At 43.5% G+C, this 16,503-nt stretch overlaps 1 protein-coding gene across 7 annotated transcripts in view; it reads right to left on the bottom strand.

Moving 5' to 3' along the window:
• Positions 1-5,782: 5,782 nt before the first annotated feature.
• CNGB1 (cyclic nucleotide gated channel subunit beta 1) overlaps positions 5,783-16,503 on the bottom strand; it is a 49,574-nt gene continuing 38,853 nt past the window's right edge. For all 7 annotated transcript variants that reach the window (XM_069966415.1, XM_069966418.1, XM_069966419.1 and 4 more), the window contains 17 exons: positions 15,871-16,027; positions 14,924-14,989; positions 12,702-12,859; positions 12,430-12,621; positions 11,855-12,063; positions 11,442-11,492; positions 11,265-11,351; positions 11,126-11,190; positions 10,924-11,046; positions 10,633-10,774; positions 10,348-10,507; positions 10,109-10,206; positions 9,920-10,003; positions 9,640-9,758; positions 8,410-8,556; positions 7,344-7,530; positions 5,783-6,901 (listed from right to left, as the gene is read on the bottom strand). In XM_069966415.1, coding sequence (XP_069822516.1) covers positions 6,695-6,901; positions 7,344-7,530; positions 8,410-8,556; positions 9,640-9,758; positions 9,920-10,003; positions 10,109-10,206; positions 10,348-10,507; positions 10,633-10,774; positions 10,924-11,046; positions 11,126-11,190; positions 11,265-11,351; positions 11,442-11,492; positions 11,855-12,063; positions 12,430-12,621; positions 12,702-12,859; positions 14,924-14,989; positions 15,871-16,027 — 2,252 coding nt within the window. In that variant the 3' untranslated portion in view covers positions 5,783-6,694. The remainder of the gene's footprint in view (positions 6,902-7,343; positions 7,531-8,409; positions 8,557-9,639; positions 9,759-9,919; positions 10,004-10,108; positions 10,207-10,347; positions 10,508-10,632; positions 10,775-10,923; positions 11,047-11,125; positions 11,191-11,264; positions 11,352-11,441; positions 11,493-11,854; positions 12,064-12,429; positions 12,622-12,701; positions 12,860-14,923; positions 14,990-15,870; positions 16,028-16,503) is intronic.

Genomic DNA, 16,503 nt, shown 5'->3' with positions numbered 1-16,503 from the left:
AAGACATGCCAAAGTGGACTGGAGGAAACTGTTGAAGATTCTGTTCACCTCTGTATACTCAGCACTAATAGAGCTATATTACTGTGTAGAACTCAGGTCTAATATAACAGTACAGGGGGACAGTCCCCGCTGTGTGATCAATTACACTGTGTCATGTACTGAAAGAGTGCCCACCCCTCTGTGTAATCCATAGAAGTACCATCCCTGCGGTGCGTACCAACCAATGTTTGCTGAGAGCAAAGAGGGACATTCAAGATAACATGCCACACCCCCATAGCCATACCATGTAAATATTCACCACACAGTGATCACCACCATTACCACCACATAGTGATTAATACCACCATACCATTACTAAATAAAACCCACTATGCAAAGACCAGTGTTTCCCCATTCACTGACCCATACAGAGGTAAATTCCAAAGGTAAACAGGCTCTGCACACCATATAAGTGATAACAGTGCAGTTACATCTAGTGACTCACACGGGGCATCTACTCTTCTCCATCTGGCCTGGCCATCTCCCTGCCACAACTTGTCCCCACAAAATCTGCCAGACAAGCATTTTAGGCTTTTTGCTCCAACACCATCCTCACCTCATCTCTATACAAACTCCCTATCTGTATTGCTCCACACTGTGCCCTAGGGGCGGATTAACTTTACCATAGGACCCGGGCTGTTGACCAAGCCTGGGTCCCCCACCCACACTGTAACTATGGCAACTAGTGTAGTGTTCATAGTACAGCATAGATAATGTCATGATGCCCTGATTTGTTCAAAATTGCGGTAAAAAATCAGCGATTTTTCGCAAATCATGGCAGAAATGTAGCCGGGAGACAATACACCACTAAAAGTATCAGTCTTTTTGGGTGGCCAAGAGCCCCCTTTGAGCTCAGGTCCCGGGCTACCGCCCAAAAAGGACCTATTATAATCCGCTACTGCTATGCCCACTTTCTGCCCCCATGTAGTATTTAGGTCCAGTTTGGACCCTCAAGCAGTACTTAGGTCCCCTCTTTGCCCAAGCATAGTAGAAAGACTTGATTTGTGCCTTCATATAAAAGACATGCATCCTCTGTGCCTTCATATAGAAAATAGCCCCCCCCCCTCCGTGACCTCATATACTAGTCAGGACCCTCTGTGCCTCCATGTAGTAGTTAGGCCTTCTATATGCCTCCATATAGTACTTAGGCTCTTCAGTGCTCCCATATAGTAGTTAGGCCTCTCTATGCTCCCACATAGTAGTTAAACTCCTCTGTGTCTACGTATATTGTGGGCACTTTCTGTGTTGTGTAAATTGTGTAGTGGACTACCAAACAGTCACAAGTGGACGACATGTGTTTTTTTAAAGTCTATGGCCATACTTAAAGTACAGCAAACTATGAGTCAGAATACCTTACTTAACATTATATTATGATGTATACTGAAGGCAGAACCTCGAAAAGTGATGTCAATGTGATGTTACTGGATGTAGAAATCCTTGAATAGTCCTCTTCCTGATTTCTGTTTCCTCAGCCAAAGAGTCATTAATGAGAATGTGGATCTTCAGGTTCCTGCGTACCGATGATGAGCTCAACGTCAGCAAAACAATACAACGCATGACATTCTTAGTTTCTGTCTATATGCGTAGAAAGTGCACAGTGCCACTATGTATGTTCTGTTTGTATGATGCTGAATGCTGCCATCTAGGATTCAACTTAAGTATTTCAAATTGGAAGATAGGCGTGTGAGACACCAGATTCATAGAGAATTTTACCAGAAAAGGCTTATGCTTCAAGTAAATGTAACTTTGTTCTAGTGTCAAAGGGAAGCCATCACCATGAAAATGCCACCAAAGCTATCAGAACCTTGTTATAGAGCAGAAGAAGCTGAACAGATTGATATTTATCTTTATGAGAAAAGATTCAATATAACTTGTAAATTGAAATCTCTGAAGTTTCCATGCTAAAGAGTCCACCGCCCACTGGACTCCATAACATAGAATAAGCAGGGGATGGTGAACCCCCTTATATAATTTGTGCTTATGCGGATTTATGAGAATGCTCTATAGCAGCGTTTCCCAACCGGGGTGCCGCGGCACACTGGCGTGACGGGAGAACCCGCCAGGGGTGCCGCGGGATCCTGGTGGAAAATGTGCGCTGTCTCTTTAAGCATCCCGAGAAGCTGCGGCCGCGCAGCTTCTCGGAATGCACGGATCACTTTGATGTTCCGCCCGCACTATGAGCGGGCGGAACATTAAAGTAAGCAGAATATAGGAGCAGGAAGTGTCAGCATCCTGCTCCTATATTCAGTCCCATAGGCTGCCGGCACTTCATGCCAGCAGCCTATGGGGAGGCCGGGACGTGACCTCTCCGGCAGGCGTGATGATGTGACGTCATCACGCCTTCCGGAAGTCCCGTCCCTGCGGCTCGCAAGATGGAGCCCGAAGAGGAGGACCTCTGGGGGCATTATTAATATATGGGGGCACCTCTGGGGACATTATTAGTATATAGGGGCACCTCTGAGGGCATTATTAATATATGGGGGCACCTCTGGGGGCATTGTTAGTATATGGGGGCACCTCTGGGGGCATTATTAGTATATGGGGGCACCTCTGGGGGCATTATTAGTTCATGGGGCACCTCTGGGGGCATTATTAGTTCATGGGGGCACCTCTGGGGGCATTATTAGCTCATGGGGGCACCTCTGGGGGCATTATTAGTATATGGGGGCACCTCTGGGGGGCATTATTAGTATATGGAGGCCACCCCTGGGGCATTATTAGTATATGGGGGCACCTCTGGGGGCATTATTAATTCATGGGGGCACCTCTGGGGGCATTATTAGTTCATGGGGGCACCTCTGGGGGCATTATTACTTCATGGGGGCAACTCTGGGGGCATTATTAGCTCATGGGGGCACAGCGGGGGATCCTACATACAGGGGGCATCCCACATTCCTACTCGCTTTACTGCACATAACATTAAACAGCGCAGTTACTTTGGGAGCCGACAGGAGGGAGAAAGGGAAGGAAGTTGCTAGAAATGTGCGGAGCCTAAATTGTTTGTCTTGCAGGTTCTGAAGAGATGAAAAGTAGCTGGAAGAAATCATCATGGCGGATGGAGAGGAAAAGGGAAAGTGACTCCTCAGATCAAAGAAGACGTCACCTGTGAGTCACTGTATGACGGTTTTCTTATTTTGTAGAACATTATTTAGTAGGGGTGCCCCGAGGAAATGTTTTTTCCCAAGGTGTGCCCCGAGGTGGAAAAGGTTGGGAAGCACTGCCCTATAGGAACCAGGGGTAGCTGTACATTACAAATTTGTCAATCCCGAGATGGGGCAGTGCAAATAGGGACTAGCTTAAAGGGGTTATCCAGCACTACGAAAACATGACCAATTTTGTTCTAGAGACAACACGACTCTTGTCTCCAGTTCAGATGTGGTTTGCAATTAAGCTCCATTCACTTCAATGGAACTGAGTTACAAAACCTTTATAACCCCTTTAATACTGCATATGACATATGACAAGTATAGATTACTGATTACAGATACTCTGTTTATAATCGACATACAGCTACCTGATGTCTTTCTTAAAAAAGGAATTTGTGGGGGGGGGGGGGGTTTGGGAAGGGAGGTATTATTCCAATAACCCCCTAATCATTTCCTGTGTATAAGAGCACTGCATAGTAGCATATCATTTGTTCTCAATGTAGTAGCACTTCTGTTATGAATATACAAACAAAACACAATAGCACCTCTGTTCAGTATCTATGGGGCTGTGCACAATAGCTCTATGAAATATTATCTGTGGGTTTGATCATGACTGCAGTGGTTTTGTCTCTTCATGTTCTGTCTGCGGTTTCCTAATATCATCTGATGTAACATTTCCTTTTCAACCACAGATTTATCACATTTCCCGTCCTATATGACAAATTATGTGCACATTTACTGCTGGTCGCACGGTATGGCTCTGCATCATGCACAATGCATTCAGAAAGTCTTCTGACCCCTTTGTCACATTTTGTTATGTTGCGGCTTTGTGTGCATTGTAAACTCAATACCCCACAATGAGAATGTGAAAACAGACCGTTGGAAATCTTTGCTAATTTATTGAAACGGAAAATGTAAACTATTGCATTGACTTAAAGGTTTTTTTTGGGAAGGATATAAATCATTAGTCACTGATCGGGGAGAGCTAACACCCAACACCTATGGCAATCAATTGTTCAGCACATGCATTATACAGTAAACAGGGCAAAAGGCAGTTGGGGCTGTTTACTGTGTAGCAGTGGGGAGTTGTAACTGCAGCTTAGCTCCTGTTCAAGTAAATGGCATCTGAGCTGCAGTAACTAGGTCCGGCTACCACACAGTCAACTGAGCCAACAGCTTAAGGCCTATTCAATATATAGTGCAGGCGCTGAATAACTAATTGGCGTTGGTGCCGGGTGTTGGATCCCCCCGATAAGTGAATAATGAGCTATCCAGTATGCAGCTCAATAGTATATTTTGGTTGTAAAACCCCCTTAAGGGTACGTTCACACTTATCGGATCCGCAGCGGATTTCTTGCTGCGTATTTGCAGCGAGATCCACTGCAGATCCCTACCCAGTAAACTCTATAAGCAGACAAACTCGCAGCAGGATGCACATCGGCGGGGCAGCGTACTGATTGTCCGAGCAGGATGTGAACCCCGAAGCAAGCCGGAGCGGGGACCAGATGAAGTATAGTCTCCGGCTACAGCATCTTCTACTGCATCTGTAACGTTTGCTTTGAGTGGGTGAGAAGAGAGTGCAAGATAAAGAGAAGCTGTGCAATACTTAGGTACTAGTCCCAACTAGTCAACGACAAGTTCTCAGGAGGAGTCAACGAGGAGTCACTTACTCCTGCGCTGACGCTGCGATCGCTATAGATTGGGGCATTTAAGGGGTTTATGGCAGGCGGCTGCCTTTCATTATCCCTGGCTCCTGGGACACTAATGTGTGCAGGCTGATAACAATGAAGCAGCCCTGTACACATTAAAACCTTTACGGCAGTAACATATATATATATACATTCTCATTGCAAGGACCATCGGCAGTAGGAACATAGAGAGCTGTATGGCTGTTGTGTAGGGGTTAAATGGCCGCACAAACAATACAATGATCATTTGTACTGCCTGGTCGCTTGACAGGGGCATAACTAGAAATGGCTGGGCCACATAGAAAACTTTTGATTGCCCTAGCCCCCTCCCGACTGACCACTAAACCATCAAGTCTAGTCATAACTGCAAGCGCTTGTCAGGAGTTCTTGCAGTTAAAGGGACATTTGCAGAACCTGCGAGGTCCACTCGGCTACCTGGTGCTTTAAATGATGATTGCTCAGGGAGCCCAGTGCATTGCAAGAGCGGGCAACGGGGCCCCCCGATGTGGCCGGCCCCATGGCAGCCGCTATGGCTGCTATGGTGGTAGCTACGCCCCTGCAGCTCGATTATTCTTACCTTGTAAAGGCAGTACAAGTGAGCACAGATCTTACTGATTAGCACTCATTTGCAGCCATACGCAGCTGCATATCAGGCCTTGTAAAAGGATAGTTAAAAAAACACCTTTGGTAGTGATTACGTCCTCCAGTCTTCTTGGATATGATGGATTTGGGAATTTTCTGTAAAGGTGTTATGGTCATAGGAGGCCAGAGAGTTACCATTTTGTGCATACTCTGGTAAATGTCATCCATATAGCCAGCTGTAGAGTGTAAATACTCCATCACACTATTCAATAGTATGATGATGATGGTGATAACAACAACACAACAACATGGACTGGCTGGTGCCATTACTTTTATTTTAAAAATCTAATTTTAACATCTAAGAAATTCGAAGAAGGTGCCTAAGAAGGTGACTAATCTGAAGGTGTGACAACCATTGCCCCCACTACACGAGGATGGGGGACAGCAGCAGATTCTCTGCACACACTGCAGGTTGGGCTGCAAATCAACAACAATGTTCCAAAAGGAAAAACCATCTTGTGCCTGTAGCTATTGCTTTTCTGTCCATCTGTTCCCTCTTGGTGGGTGCAGCTCATCTTTTGTGGCTGGATGTAGCTGCCACACTACAGGAGATGATCAGAAGCTCGTGAATCTCTCTGCAGCAGTAGCAAGATGTTGTGCCCAAGAACCTTCAACTCATGATAGACATGTCTTGTGATCTTATATATACAGCTGTTTCATCCTGCTGCTCAAAGTTCAATAGGGCAAAGTTTGCCAAAGTCAAATTATGCCCAATCTATTCTGTCTATTCACAACAGCTCTAGAGAAGTAGGGGACTACGCATGGCAAAGCCAGCATGGCCTTAGCCCAGTCTATTAGCGTCAGGCAGCCCCTGACAGGACTATGTTCTCCCACAGGTCTGATACAATTTTCTTAGTCCTAGAAAAGCATGACTAGACCTGGAGGCCACATCCAGCTTGTGTGCGCAAGCCATATCCCTAATCACGCAGGGTCTAAGGGCAGGCTATGGTTAACCTTGCATGTTAATCTAGATGGACTATGACCACTACTTCCACATGTGGATCCACCAAGATGTCAGGATTCATGTACAAGGAACCGCCCACAATTCCCATATTGCAGCTATGGAGCATTAAGTGCTAATTGCAAATGAGAAGCTTCCAGGCTTGTGTTCTTTTATGCTGTCTGTCTTTCTCGTTCCTTCTCAAGGTACTCCAAGCCTAATGTATGCTGTGCCTCTTCTCACTTCTTGTCCTCCTCAGGGGCAGTAACTTCCACAGACAGGATCTGCTCATCTCCCCGTGGGGATGGGCTGACCCTTATAAATACTGTATTATCTGTAGACTCTGCTACGATTTCTGCAGGCTCCTCTTCCTCTGACTTAGTTGCAGGTACTGGAGAGCGGCGATGCACAGGAGATCCTGGTGGGACAGGGCTGCTTCTTGTAGGCTGCAGATAGCACAGGGAAAGGTAGATGTTTCCTCATTACTTAAAATTTACAGGGGTATTTTTTTTCTAGTTTCCTAACCCCAGAATAATACTCCACTTATAAGAAGCCACATAGGACCCTGAGCATGGACAGTAATCTCATTCAACACGGGAAACTCCCAAAGTGTTAAACAAATTCCAACTATAAAATGTTGCATTCTGGGGAAAACCTATGTAGCCTCTGAGCAGCCATGATAGGAAAACTGAGCCCAACCACCACCTCCCTACTATTGCCTCTTGTCCACTACAGCCACCTCTGCTACAATCCCCTCTCCATTACCTCACCTATCTGTTTTGAACCCCCTCATTAAAACCACCTCTAGTGCAATACCAATTCTATACAACCTCTTCTTGATTACTTCTACAGTTCCCTCTTCTCTATTATCTTCTTTTCTTTTCTTACCTCCACCGTTTTTTTCACTCTTAGTTGGCGTCTTATTTTAGACAGTCCTTTGAAACCCATCCTCTCTGTGGCAGCAACAGCAGCTTTCAGTAGCTTTGGAGTCTCTGGTCTTGGTGGGATAATATGCTGGAAACCCTTTTGCTGCGGACCCTCCTCTTTTTGTTTGTTGCTGTTTTTAAGCATTTTTCTATAGGCAGAATACAGTTCATTACAGTATCTCATACAGTGATCAACAAAGTCACTCACAATGGATGTTGATGAGTCTATAAATGATATTGTCTCTCCCACCTGTGACTAGCACTGCCCCTTTGAGTATCACAATCCCTCCTCCTACTTATGATTGACACCGTTTTTTAATCTTCCTGTTCTAAAAATCCATTTCATATATAGTCCCCAGATAGGGGACGTATCAGATATTAAACTGATACAAGAGTTGATCTTAAGGGCTTTTTACACGGGGCGATCATCATGCAATAAATCGTCAAATTGTTTGAATTTGATTGATAATCTTCTGGTGTAAACACGGCAATGTTCAAACAAAAAAGGAAAATTCGTTGATCGCATCTTTTGGGGTGACCCAATGGCACCTCCATTACTATCCCTTGACTGGCATTGTCTTTTATCTATGACTGATTCATTTTTTCTACACATGCATGGTGCTGGCTCTATATTTATCTACAACTGATACTTCTGTACAGTTCTTTACATGACTAATGTCCTCTCTATCTTTATATGAGTCTTTCAGTCTCTATCACAATCCATGACTGATGCCACCTGTGTGTCTATTGGTGCTTTTATATTTCTATTTATGACTTGCATGGTTTCTATTTCAATCTATAAATTACCCTCTCCCATTGTCCCTATCTCTATCTATATGTCCTGCTGTATTTTTATCCATGACTGCCAGTGTCTCTCCTTTTTATACACTGGTGACATCTTTCTGCCATCCATTACTGATGCTGTCAGCCTTTGGTTATCTAATTGTTTCCAGTTCTGCTATGGTGCTACTGGTGACTATTGGCAAGTGAATGGCCAAATAGAAGTCCTTATAATTTGTTTTACTTACTTTGCTTTCCTTCTAAGAACCTTCTGAGACTCGGGGTAGTGAGTGAGAATGTCATTAAGATCCTTTTTGTCCAGGATAAACAGGTTGGTGAATCCATGAGCAACTACATTTGCTGTTCGCCTGTTTCCTCCACCAACTGCCAGCAAACTGAAAGATGCAAAACACATGAGTGCAGCAAACAGCAAAATTTATGTATGGAGATAAAGCACAATGTCTGACCTTACAGATGGGCACACAGTCCTGTCCCAGTGGGGCTCACAATCTAATTTTTCTCTTAAAGACCTAATTCCTAAGAAGGCATTTTGATCTGGGAACTTTAGGTGTAGGTGGGAAATCTGGCACACACATAGGAAACATAAAAACTTCTTGCTGATCTTGTCCTCTAGATGCAGGCCCAGGAACTCAGGGCTGTAATACAGTAGTACCTCAGAGAGGGCAGTTTGAGAACCGAGCAGTCTGAGAACCAAAAAGTGTTTTCCCATAGGAAATAATGTAATGTGTTTAATTGATTCCAGCACCCACCAATAATTAACTACATTATCGTTTATTACATTGAAAAGTGCCCAGTGTAATCACTTCAGTACAGTACAAAAGAGCACTATACAGTACAATACATTATAAACAAGAAACATTTAACAAAACCAGCAATTATAGTACAGTAGTTACTAACTCCTCACTCATCCTTTACTGTATAGAGTCCCCCTTCCATCCCAGCACTGTAAAGGATGGGAGATGGTGGTGCACTGTTTGTACTACTACTGTACTGTATATGCACTCCAGCAGTCTTATACAGTCCTGTATGTGAAGCCTCACCAGTGCTAAACTCGCCATGTACAGCCCATGATCCATGCTCGCAAGAACGTTCAGATACTGAGCAAAGTTTGAATTGTTTCTTCCAGGTAAATTTTCGTTCGAATACCACAATATTACTGTACTTCAAGACTGGGTGCCCGAAAAAGTGTTTGAGAACTGAGTAAGAGTTTGAAAACCAAAGCAAACTTTCCTTGAAAATACTGTTTGAGTTCCAAGCAGTTTAAAAACCGAGGTACCACTGCACTCAAGATTTAGGCCCAGGAACCCAGTGCTGCAATACTAACCATCCAGCCCCTGTGCTGCACTTCGAGGGATGAAAATGAACAATTTTATTACCTGGCTTCATGCACTAATTTCTGTCAGACCTCAGCAGAAAATATGTGTCTGCATATGTATGCAACTACTTTTTACATTTACCTGATTTCTCCAAACACAGATCCAGCCTTTAGGCTGACCAGCACTGTCTGTCCATCTGGGCCACCTAAGACCTGCACCTGTCCAGCTTTTATGATGTACATTTCACGTCCAATTTCTCCCTATAAAAGACATTGTACATCTAGGTCATTGACATAGTGTAAACTTGAAAGCTGCGTTCATAAAAGTCACAGAAACCTTTTGGTGTATAATCACTGGCTTTATGTGGTGATGTAACAGCCCTAGCAGTGAGGTCATATAACACTACAACATTTCAGCGCACCTTCTTACACACATAGTCTCCCGGCAGGTAAACGACAGAGCGAAGTCTTTTCAGCATGTCGTAAATCATCTGGCGGTCACAACCCTGCCAAGTGAAATGGAGATAGTTACCCAGCAATGGGTAATAACGACAACCTTTCGGGAAGGGGGCAAAACAGAATGTGGACAAAAGAAAAGCTGCAGCCCTTACCTGGAAGAGCACCACTTTGCTAACAATGTTGTAATTTACATCAATGGCGAGATCCAACCTCATCTTATCAGGAAGTTGAACCATCAGTTCTGACTCATCTAGATTAATATAAGAGAAAGGTTATTATACTGTGGGGCATGACCTGACCACCAATGATTGCCAACAGAGGTGTCAAACACATTGACAACAGTGTGATCAATCTGACATGCAAATCCTGATACACAGGCATCAGCTCTTACCCAGCATGCCTTGTGACTGCCAGGTGTATTCATACCACATCTTCACACGGTTTTGAACTGATCGTGGTATCTTGTAGCAGTTCATGTACTTTATGGTGCTATCCATACAGCTGCGGTAATATGTCTGACCAGCTGTTGCTGCACCCACAACATCCCTCATCTACAACACATGGAAAGTGTAATCACTACATGATATACCAGGAGTACAGAATGGTAACATTGCTCCTCAATATTAATGTTTCCCTATATCGGTTCACTAATGCATAGATCTGTGTCACTACTTACCTGACCAATCATTACAGAGAAGGCAAACACACCCATGAAATAATTCAGCAACTGGAACCAAAGTTCAAAAAGTGTCTGTGGGTCTGGGAGGCCCCCAATGGTGATTAGAGTCTTCACGGCCCAGTAATAGCAGCGGATGTAACTGAAGAATATGACATAATGAATGAATATAGCAGAATATAGGCAGCAAGGACGCCAAATCAAACAATACAATCAGTTTTACAGAAAGTGCCAGTGACAGATGGAGCAGGGGATGCTATGTGACGGAGAGTTGGAATAGGCCCTACTCACCTGTTGCCCTCTCCATCATACACCCATTTGGTTGACCTCAGCCCCTCGTAGTCAGAGGCCCAATAATAGAGGCATGCGTTCATGTGCAGACAATACAGGAGATAGGCAGTGGTGCGTATGACTCTGGTAATAGATAACAGGCAACAGATGTAATCTATTGTCATTGAACCTAATAGCAGAGCTGTGAACATCAGGCACTAACCTGTAGATGTACGCTTTACTCAGAATTGCCTCCAGACGGTTGTTAAACTCAAAGAAGGCCATGTACTGAAATAGAAGATGATATAGGTTATTGACCTGCAGTGTATGATGTGCAGCCCAGCACCTCCACATTCACTCACCTTTAGTATACGTGGCAAACGCAGGATGGACTTCACTCCAAATTTAAAGTAGAGAAGATCCAGAGGGAGGAGAGAGATGACATCCATCTAGTAAGGAAATAGCCAACAGTCTGTCACACCAATCTTGACAACAATATAACACTCCAGCACTGATCTTTACAGAAACCAAGGACTTACCTTAAACCGCTCAGTCTTGATATAGTTTTTACGCATTTCCTTTCTATCTGTCTATAAAGTAAATGAAAATATAGAGATAATATATAGGATGTAGAGGAATATATAAATGATGTACAAGATGTAGAGTTATATATAGATAATATACATATAGCATGATATAAATATGATATACAGGATGTAGAGGGATATATTTAGATGATATGGCGGGATACATTGACAGTCTACAGGATTTATGGGTATTTATAGACTATTTATGATATACAAGGATATATAGACAATGCACATAACAGGAAGGATGTATAAATGATATACAGGATTTGTAGGGCTATTCAGACAATTTACATGATATAAAGAACAGTATGGTGCTAATCATTCACCAACAGCACTTGCTATGGCTGTTGCCTGGTACTTACTATGATGTCACCACCACGCACAAACTGTAGCCGGACCTGGAAGACAACGATATCCAGTAGATAGATGAGGTCACACAGATAGTCCATTAATAACCAATAATGGATGTTTGTTGGTGTCTGATATGGGAAAGCCCAGCGCACAGGGATCAGCCAGCAGTTCCAATTCCACGCCATAACCACAAAGAAAAGCCACAGGACATACATGAGGTCTGCACACAAGAGACAGCAATGAGGACCACAGATCCTTCTGTGAGGCAGGTAATTTCTGAACTATAGACTGAAGTAATGCCTGCTGCAATGCAGAAGAATATACACATCTATTGTCTCTATACATAAAGAACATTAGGACAGACTTGTGGCATCCAGAAATCTGTACTATATTTGAGGGTTCATTGGTGGGGGCCTATATGTGGCTAGCACTGTGCTTTAGAATCCTAGGCAGGAAAGTTAGTTTTAGTCACTCCCAGACCTGTTTCCAATGACTATAGCAGCGCTTTGTGTGTTATGATCCCTGTTACCTCTAAACCCACCATGAGAAGTCAGATTAGACCGAACACCCCCCTAAATCTCCTTACTGGTTAATGGATCAATGCTGTCTGGGAACTTGTACTTTTGGAAGCATTTGCGCCAGGGTCGAGTCTTGAACTTGCAGCACAGCATCTCACAGTAATGCTCCTCCACTGCAGCAGTTGCATCTTCTGGCTTCTTCACCTCAGGAGGTGGAGGAGGAGGTGGGGGTGGTGGAGCATCAGCTTTTTTGGATGGTGCTACAGAAAATGAAAACACAGAAGAGTTAATGTTTCCCCTGCTATCCTTCTCCCCCAGCCTCAGATTATTATAGACTGACATGAAGGAGGACTCTCATCCTCCGAAGACATCTCAGGGTCTATGAGTTTTTCCTTCACTCGCTCCGTCCTGTCCTTGAAAAGGCGGACCAGCTCCTGTAGCCGTTCTGTGATGATAGCGCTGCTGCGGCTGACAGCAGATGCGGAGCGCTCCATAACCCTGAATTCATAGAAAGAGGACAAGATTCCACATTTATTAAAGGTGTACTCTGGGGGAATTATATATAATAAGATGTGTATAGCGTACGAGAAATACCTTGTATTGCAGCTCTTCAATGTTTGCTCTCTGTAGTCGCAAGAACATATACTCACAAGAGTGCAGGCTTTACTTGTAAATTTTGCAGTTTAATTCGGTTTCTCGTACAAGACATAATAAGGAGCTCACAGGCTGATACGTGCTCTCCTCTCAGTCCAAACCATCCAACCTCGCGGCGGACGTTTCGGAGGATAAGCTCCTCCTTCCTCATGCGCATGAGGAAGGGGGAGCTTATCCTCCGAAACGTCCGCCGCGAGGTTGGATGGGAGAAAATTTTTCAAATCAACTGATGTCAGAAAGTTATATAGATTTGTAAATAACTTCTATTTTTTTTTTTTTTTAAAGTCTTCCAGTACTTATCAGCTGCTGTATGTCCACGGAGGACATAGTGGATTCTTTTCAGTCTTACACAGTGCTTTCTGCTGCTACCTCTATGTCAGGAATTGTCCAAAGCATTAGCAAATCCCTATAGAAAACCTCTCCGGCCATACATCTTGATAATTTTCATTAGTGCCTGTTATATTATTTTTCTTATTCTTGTTTTCTTTTTACTTTGATGATTACTATGTTCTATGCCAATGAACACTGTTTTAGAAATACAGATCCCAAGCTATTCTATATATGTTGTTGCTAAGTTGTGTTGTCTATAATAAAGGTCAAATATCTTTGATGGAACTTTTTTTTTTTTATGAGATAATTTTTATTGTCAGTTTTCCATAAATGACAATCAGTGTGAACAGACAAATATGCTACGCAGGGTATAAGCATAAGCTAGTGTTTGATGCAACTTTAATATGATGTTGTAATTCTGACATTTATTATATGAAATATTTTTAAAAAGATTGAAACAGAAAACCTCTCCTGCTCTGTATAACTTTCTAACACCAGTTAATTTAAAGTGCCACAATTATCATAGAAAACTTCTGACATGTCATAGAGACATGTCAAACATTTTGATCAGTCTGGTTCTGAGTGTTCAGACCTGTACCGATTGTCAGAATGAGCCGGGAGAGGACCCCACTGCAGTGCATCCACTCCCCACTCTGTGTCAGCATAATCAGTTGGGCTCTATAGACTTAAATTATCAGTCCAACTGATCATGTGACACAAAACCGGTAGAGGATTGCGCTTAGTGTGGTCTTCTTCTGGCTCATTCTCCCGATAGGTATGGGTCTGAACACTCAGACCCGGGCCAATCAAAACTTTTCACATGTCTCTATGACATGTCAAAAGTCTTTTATGATGACAGTGACACTTTAAAGTGTCACTGTCATAAAAAATTTTTTGGCAGAAATCAATAGTACAGGCGATTTTAAGAAACCTTGTATTGGGTTTATTAGCCGAAAAATGCATTTTTATCATGAAAAAGCAGTTTGAAGCTCTACACCTCAAACCCTCCCCCCCCCCTCGTCTTCATTGTTCTCTATGGAGAGGGGAGAGATGAGGCACCAAAACAGGACAACAAAGAGTTAATTTACAGCTACATCACCAGGCTCTCTCCTCTGACCTCAGCACTGACCTCTCTGACCTCTGAATAGGGCTCCCTGTGGTGAATCCTTTGTTCTCTGCTCTGTGCTCCCGACTAATCCCCCTCCTTCCTCCTCCCCCCTCCCCTCTCCATAGCACAGACAGGATCTGACAGATGTAAAACAGTCGAGATTTCCTAATAATGAGCAGTGGATGACAGAAAGGAGAGGAGGGGGGGACCTGGGAAAAGTTATTTTAAATGCAGATAATGGCATATATGTAACCCAATTACAAAGTTTCTTAAAATCGCCTGGACTATTGATTTCTGCAAAAAATGTTTACGACAGTGACTCTTTAAGGTAAAAGAGGATTAAACTGAGGAAGACAACCAAAGGAACCAGAAGGAGCCTGAAGATCCAAAACAATGCTGCAAGAAGTCATAAGGGAAAGAGAAAGTAAGCTGACAACATGATGATGGCAGCCAGTAATAAGCACACTTACTCTTCTTCCTCTGGAGCTTCTAATGCATCATCCATGTTTTCTGTCTCAGACTGTGTCCTCTTCCGACTGTAAGAATGAATATTAGGACTGAAATTTGTACATTATGCATGTAGTATTTTCTGTCAAGGTTGATGGCCATGTACGGAGCAATGAGGCTGAGCAGCTCCAGATATGGTGCAATATCAAAGGTTAGTGTTGACTAGAGATGAGCGAACTTTAAGCACGCTCTGGTTTATCCGAACCCCAATGCTCTGCATTTGATTACCGGCGGCTGAAGAAGTTGGATGCAGCCCTAGGGAGTTCTGGAAAACATGGATACAGCCTATGGACACAAAGTAAATATTCTATTAATCACGGTCGTTGTTGCCAATTTGCAACAACGTCTTGATTAATAGAAAATTTATGTTGCACCGCAGTCAACGGAATCCCGGCGGGAGTGTATATACATAGTATACGCTCTGGCTGGGAGTCCTAGCAGAAGCACGAAAAACTGACATGTCAGTTTTTTGCAGCCGCTATTCATGGACAGCTCACACAATGGAAAGTGCAGTTCTGGCCGCACTTTCCATTGTGTAGCGGTACTGGTTGGGATGATCTTCACTGACACCAGCCGTTCTGTGACACGGCTGGGTCACAGAACGGCTGGTGTCATACAGCGTGTGAACCCAGCCTATGGCTGTATTTATGTTTTTCAGGTAGCCTAAGGGCTGCATCCAACTTCTTCTGCCAACATTAAATGCAGAGTTCGGGTTCGGACTAAACTGAGCGTGCTCAAAGTTTGCTCGCTTCTAGAGCTGACCTATTAAGAATTTGTGAAACCACAGCCATTTATGGACCCAGGATGTCAACAACATGTTTACAGATGTTTACAACATGTACAGATGGAAATCCTGATCAAGTACTATGCTACATGATTACTGGACATTGCAGACTGGGACAGTCATTACCTCTTTGCTGCCAGGGAAGTACCCGGAACAGTCAGAGTCCTATGTTTGTAGGGGGACAGAGGGGGTTTAATAGGAGCCACTGATCCTAGACCTTCTGTTATGCTGCCAGAGTCCACATCCTCAATGCTGACTGCGGGGTGACTAAAAGACATCACATCTGGAAACGGAGGACACACAAGGCCATTATACATCAACAATATAGACAAATGGGATAATCACCACTGCCCTCGGTGGTCCACCTTTAGAGAACAATATCTCTTCCCAGCTATAGCCACACTCAGAAAATGCTCAACACAGCAGACATAGGAACTTAGTAAATAACTTTGAACACCATAGTGTAGATGGTGGTTAGGAAGCAGAGTTGGTAACATAGATGAATCATGGGAATGAATATGATGCATTAAAACAATGGTAATGATAGGAATGATATTTACAAATGATAAAAAAGGAAGCTATTATACACAGCAACACTTTACTATGATATGATGAACAACACAGATGCAGGTAGGCAGTGCTACTCCTCACATGGTGCCCACAGCATTGGATGATATTTGCACAGGTATTAATAGACTTTAGACAAAGGATGGGGAACCTCCAGCACTCCTGTGGTTGCAAATCTACAATTCCCATCAT

The sequence above is a fragment of the Dendropsophus ebraccatus genome, chromosome 4 (genome assembly GCF_027789765.1).
Source record: "Dendropsophus ebraccatus isolate aDenEbr1 chromosome 4, aDenEbr1.pat, whole genome shotgun sequence".
Classification (NCBI taxonomy): domain Eukaryota; kingdom Metazoa; phylum Chordata; class Amphibia; order Anura; family Hylidae; genus Dendropsophus; species Dendropsophus ebraccatus.
This window is presented reverse-complemented; position numbering and strand designations above follow the sequence as displayed.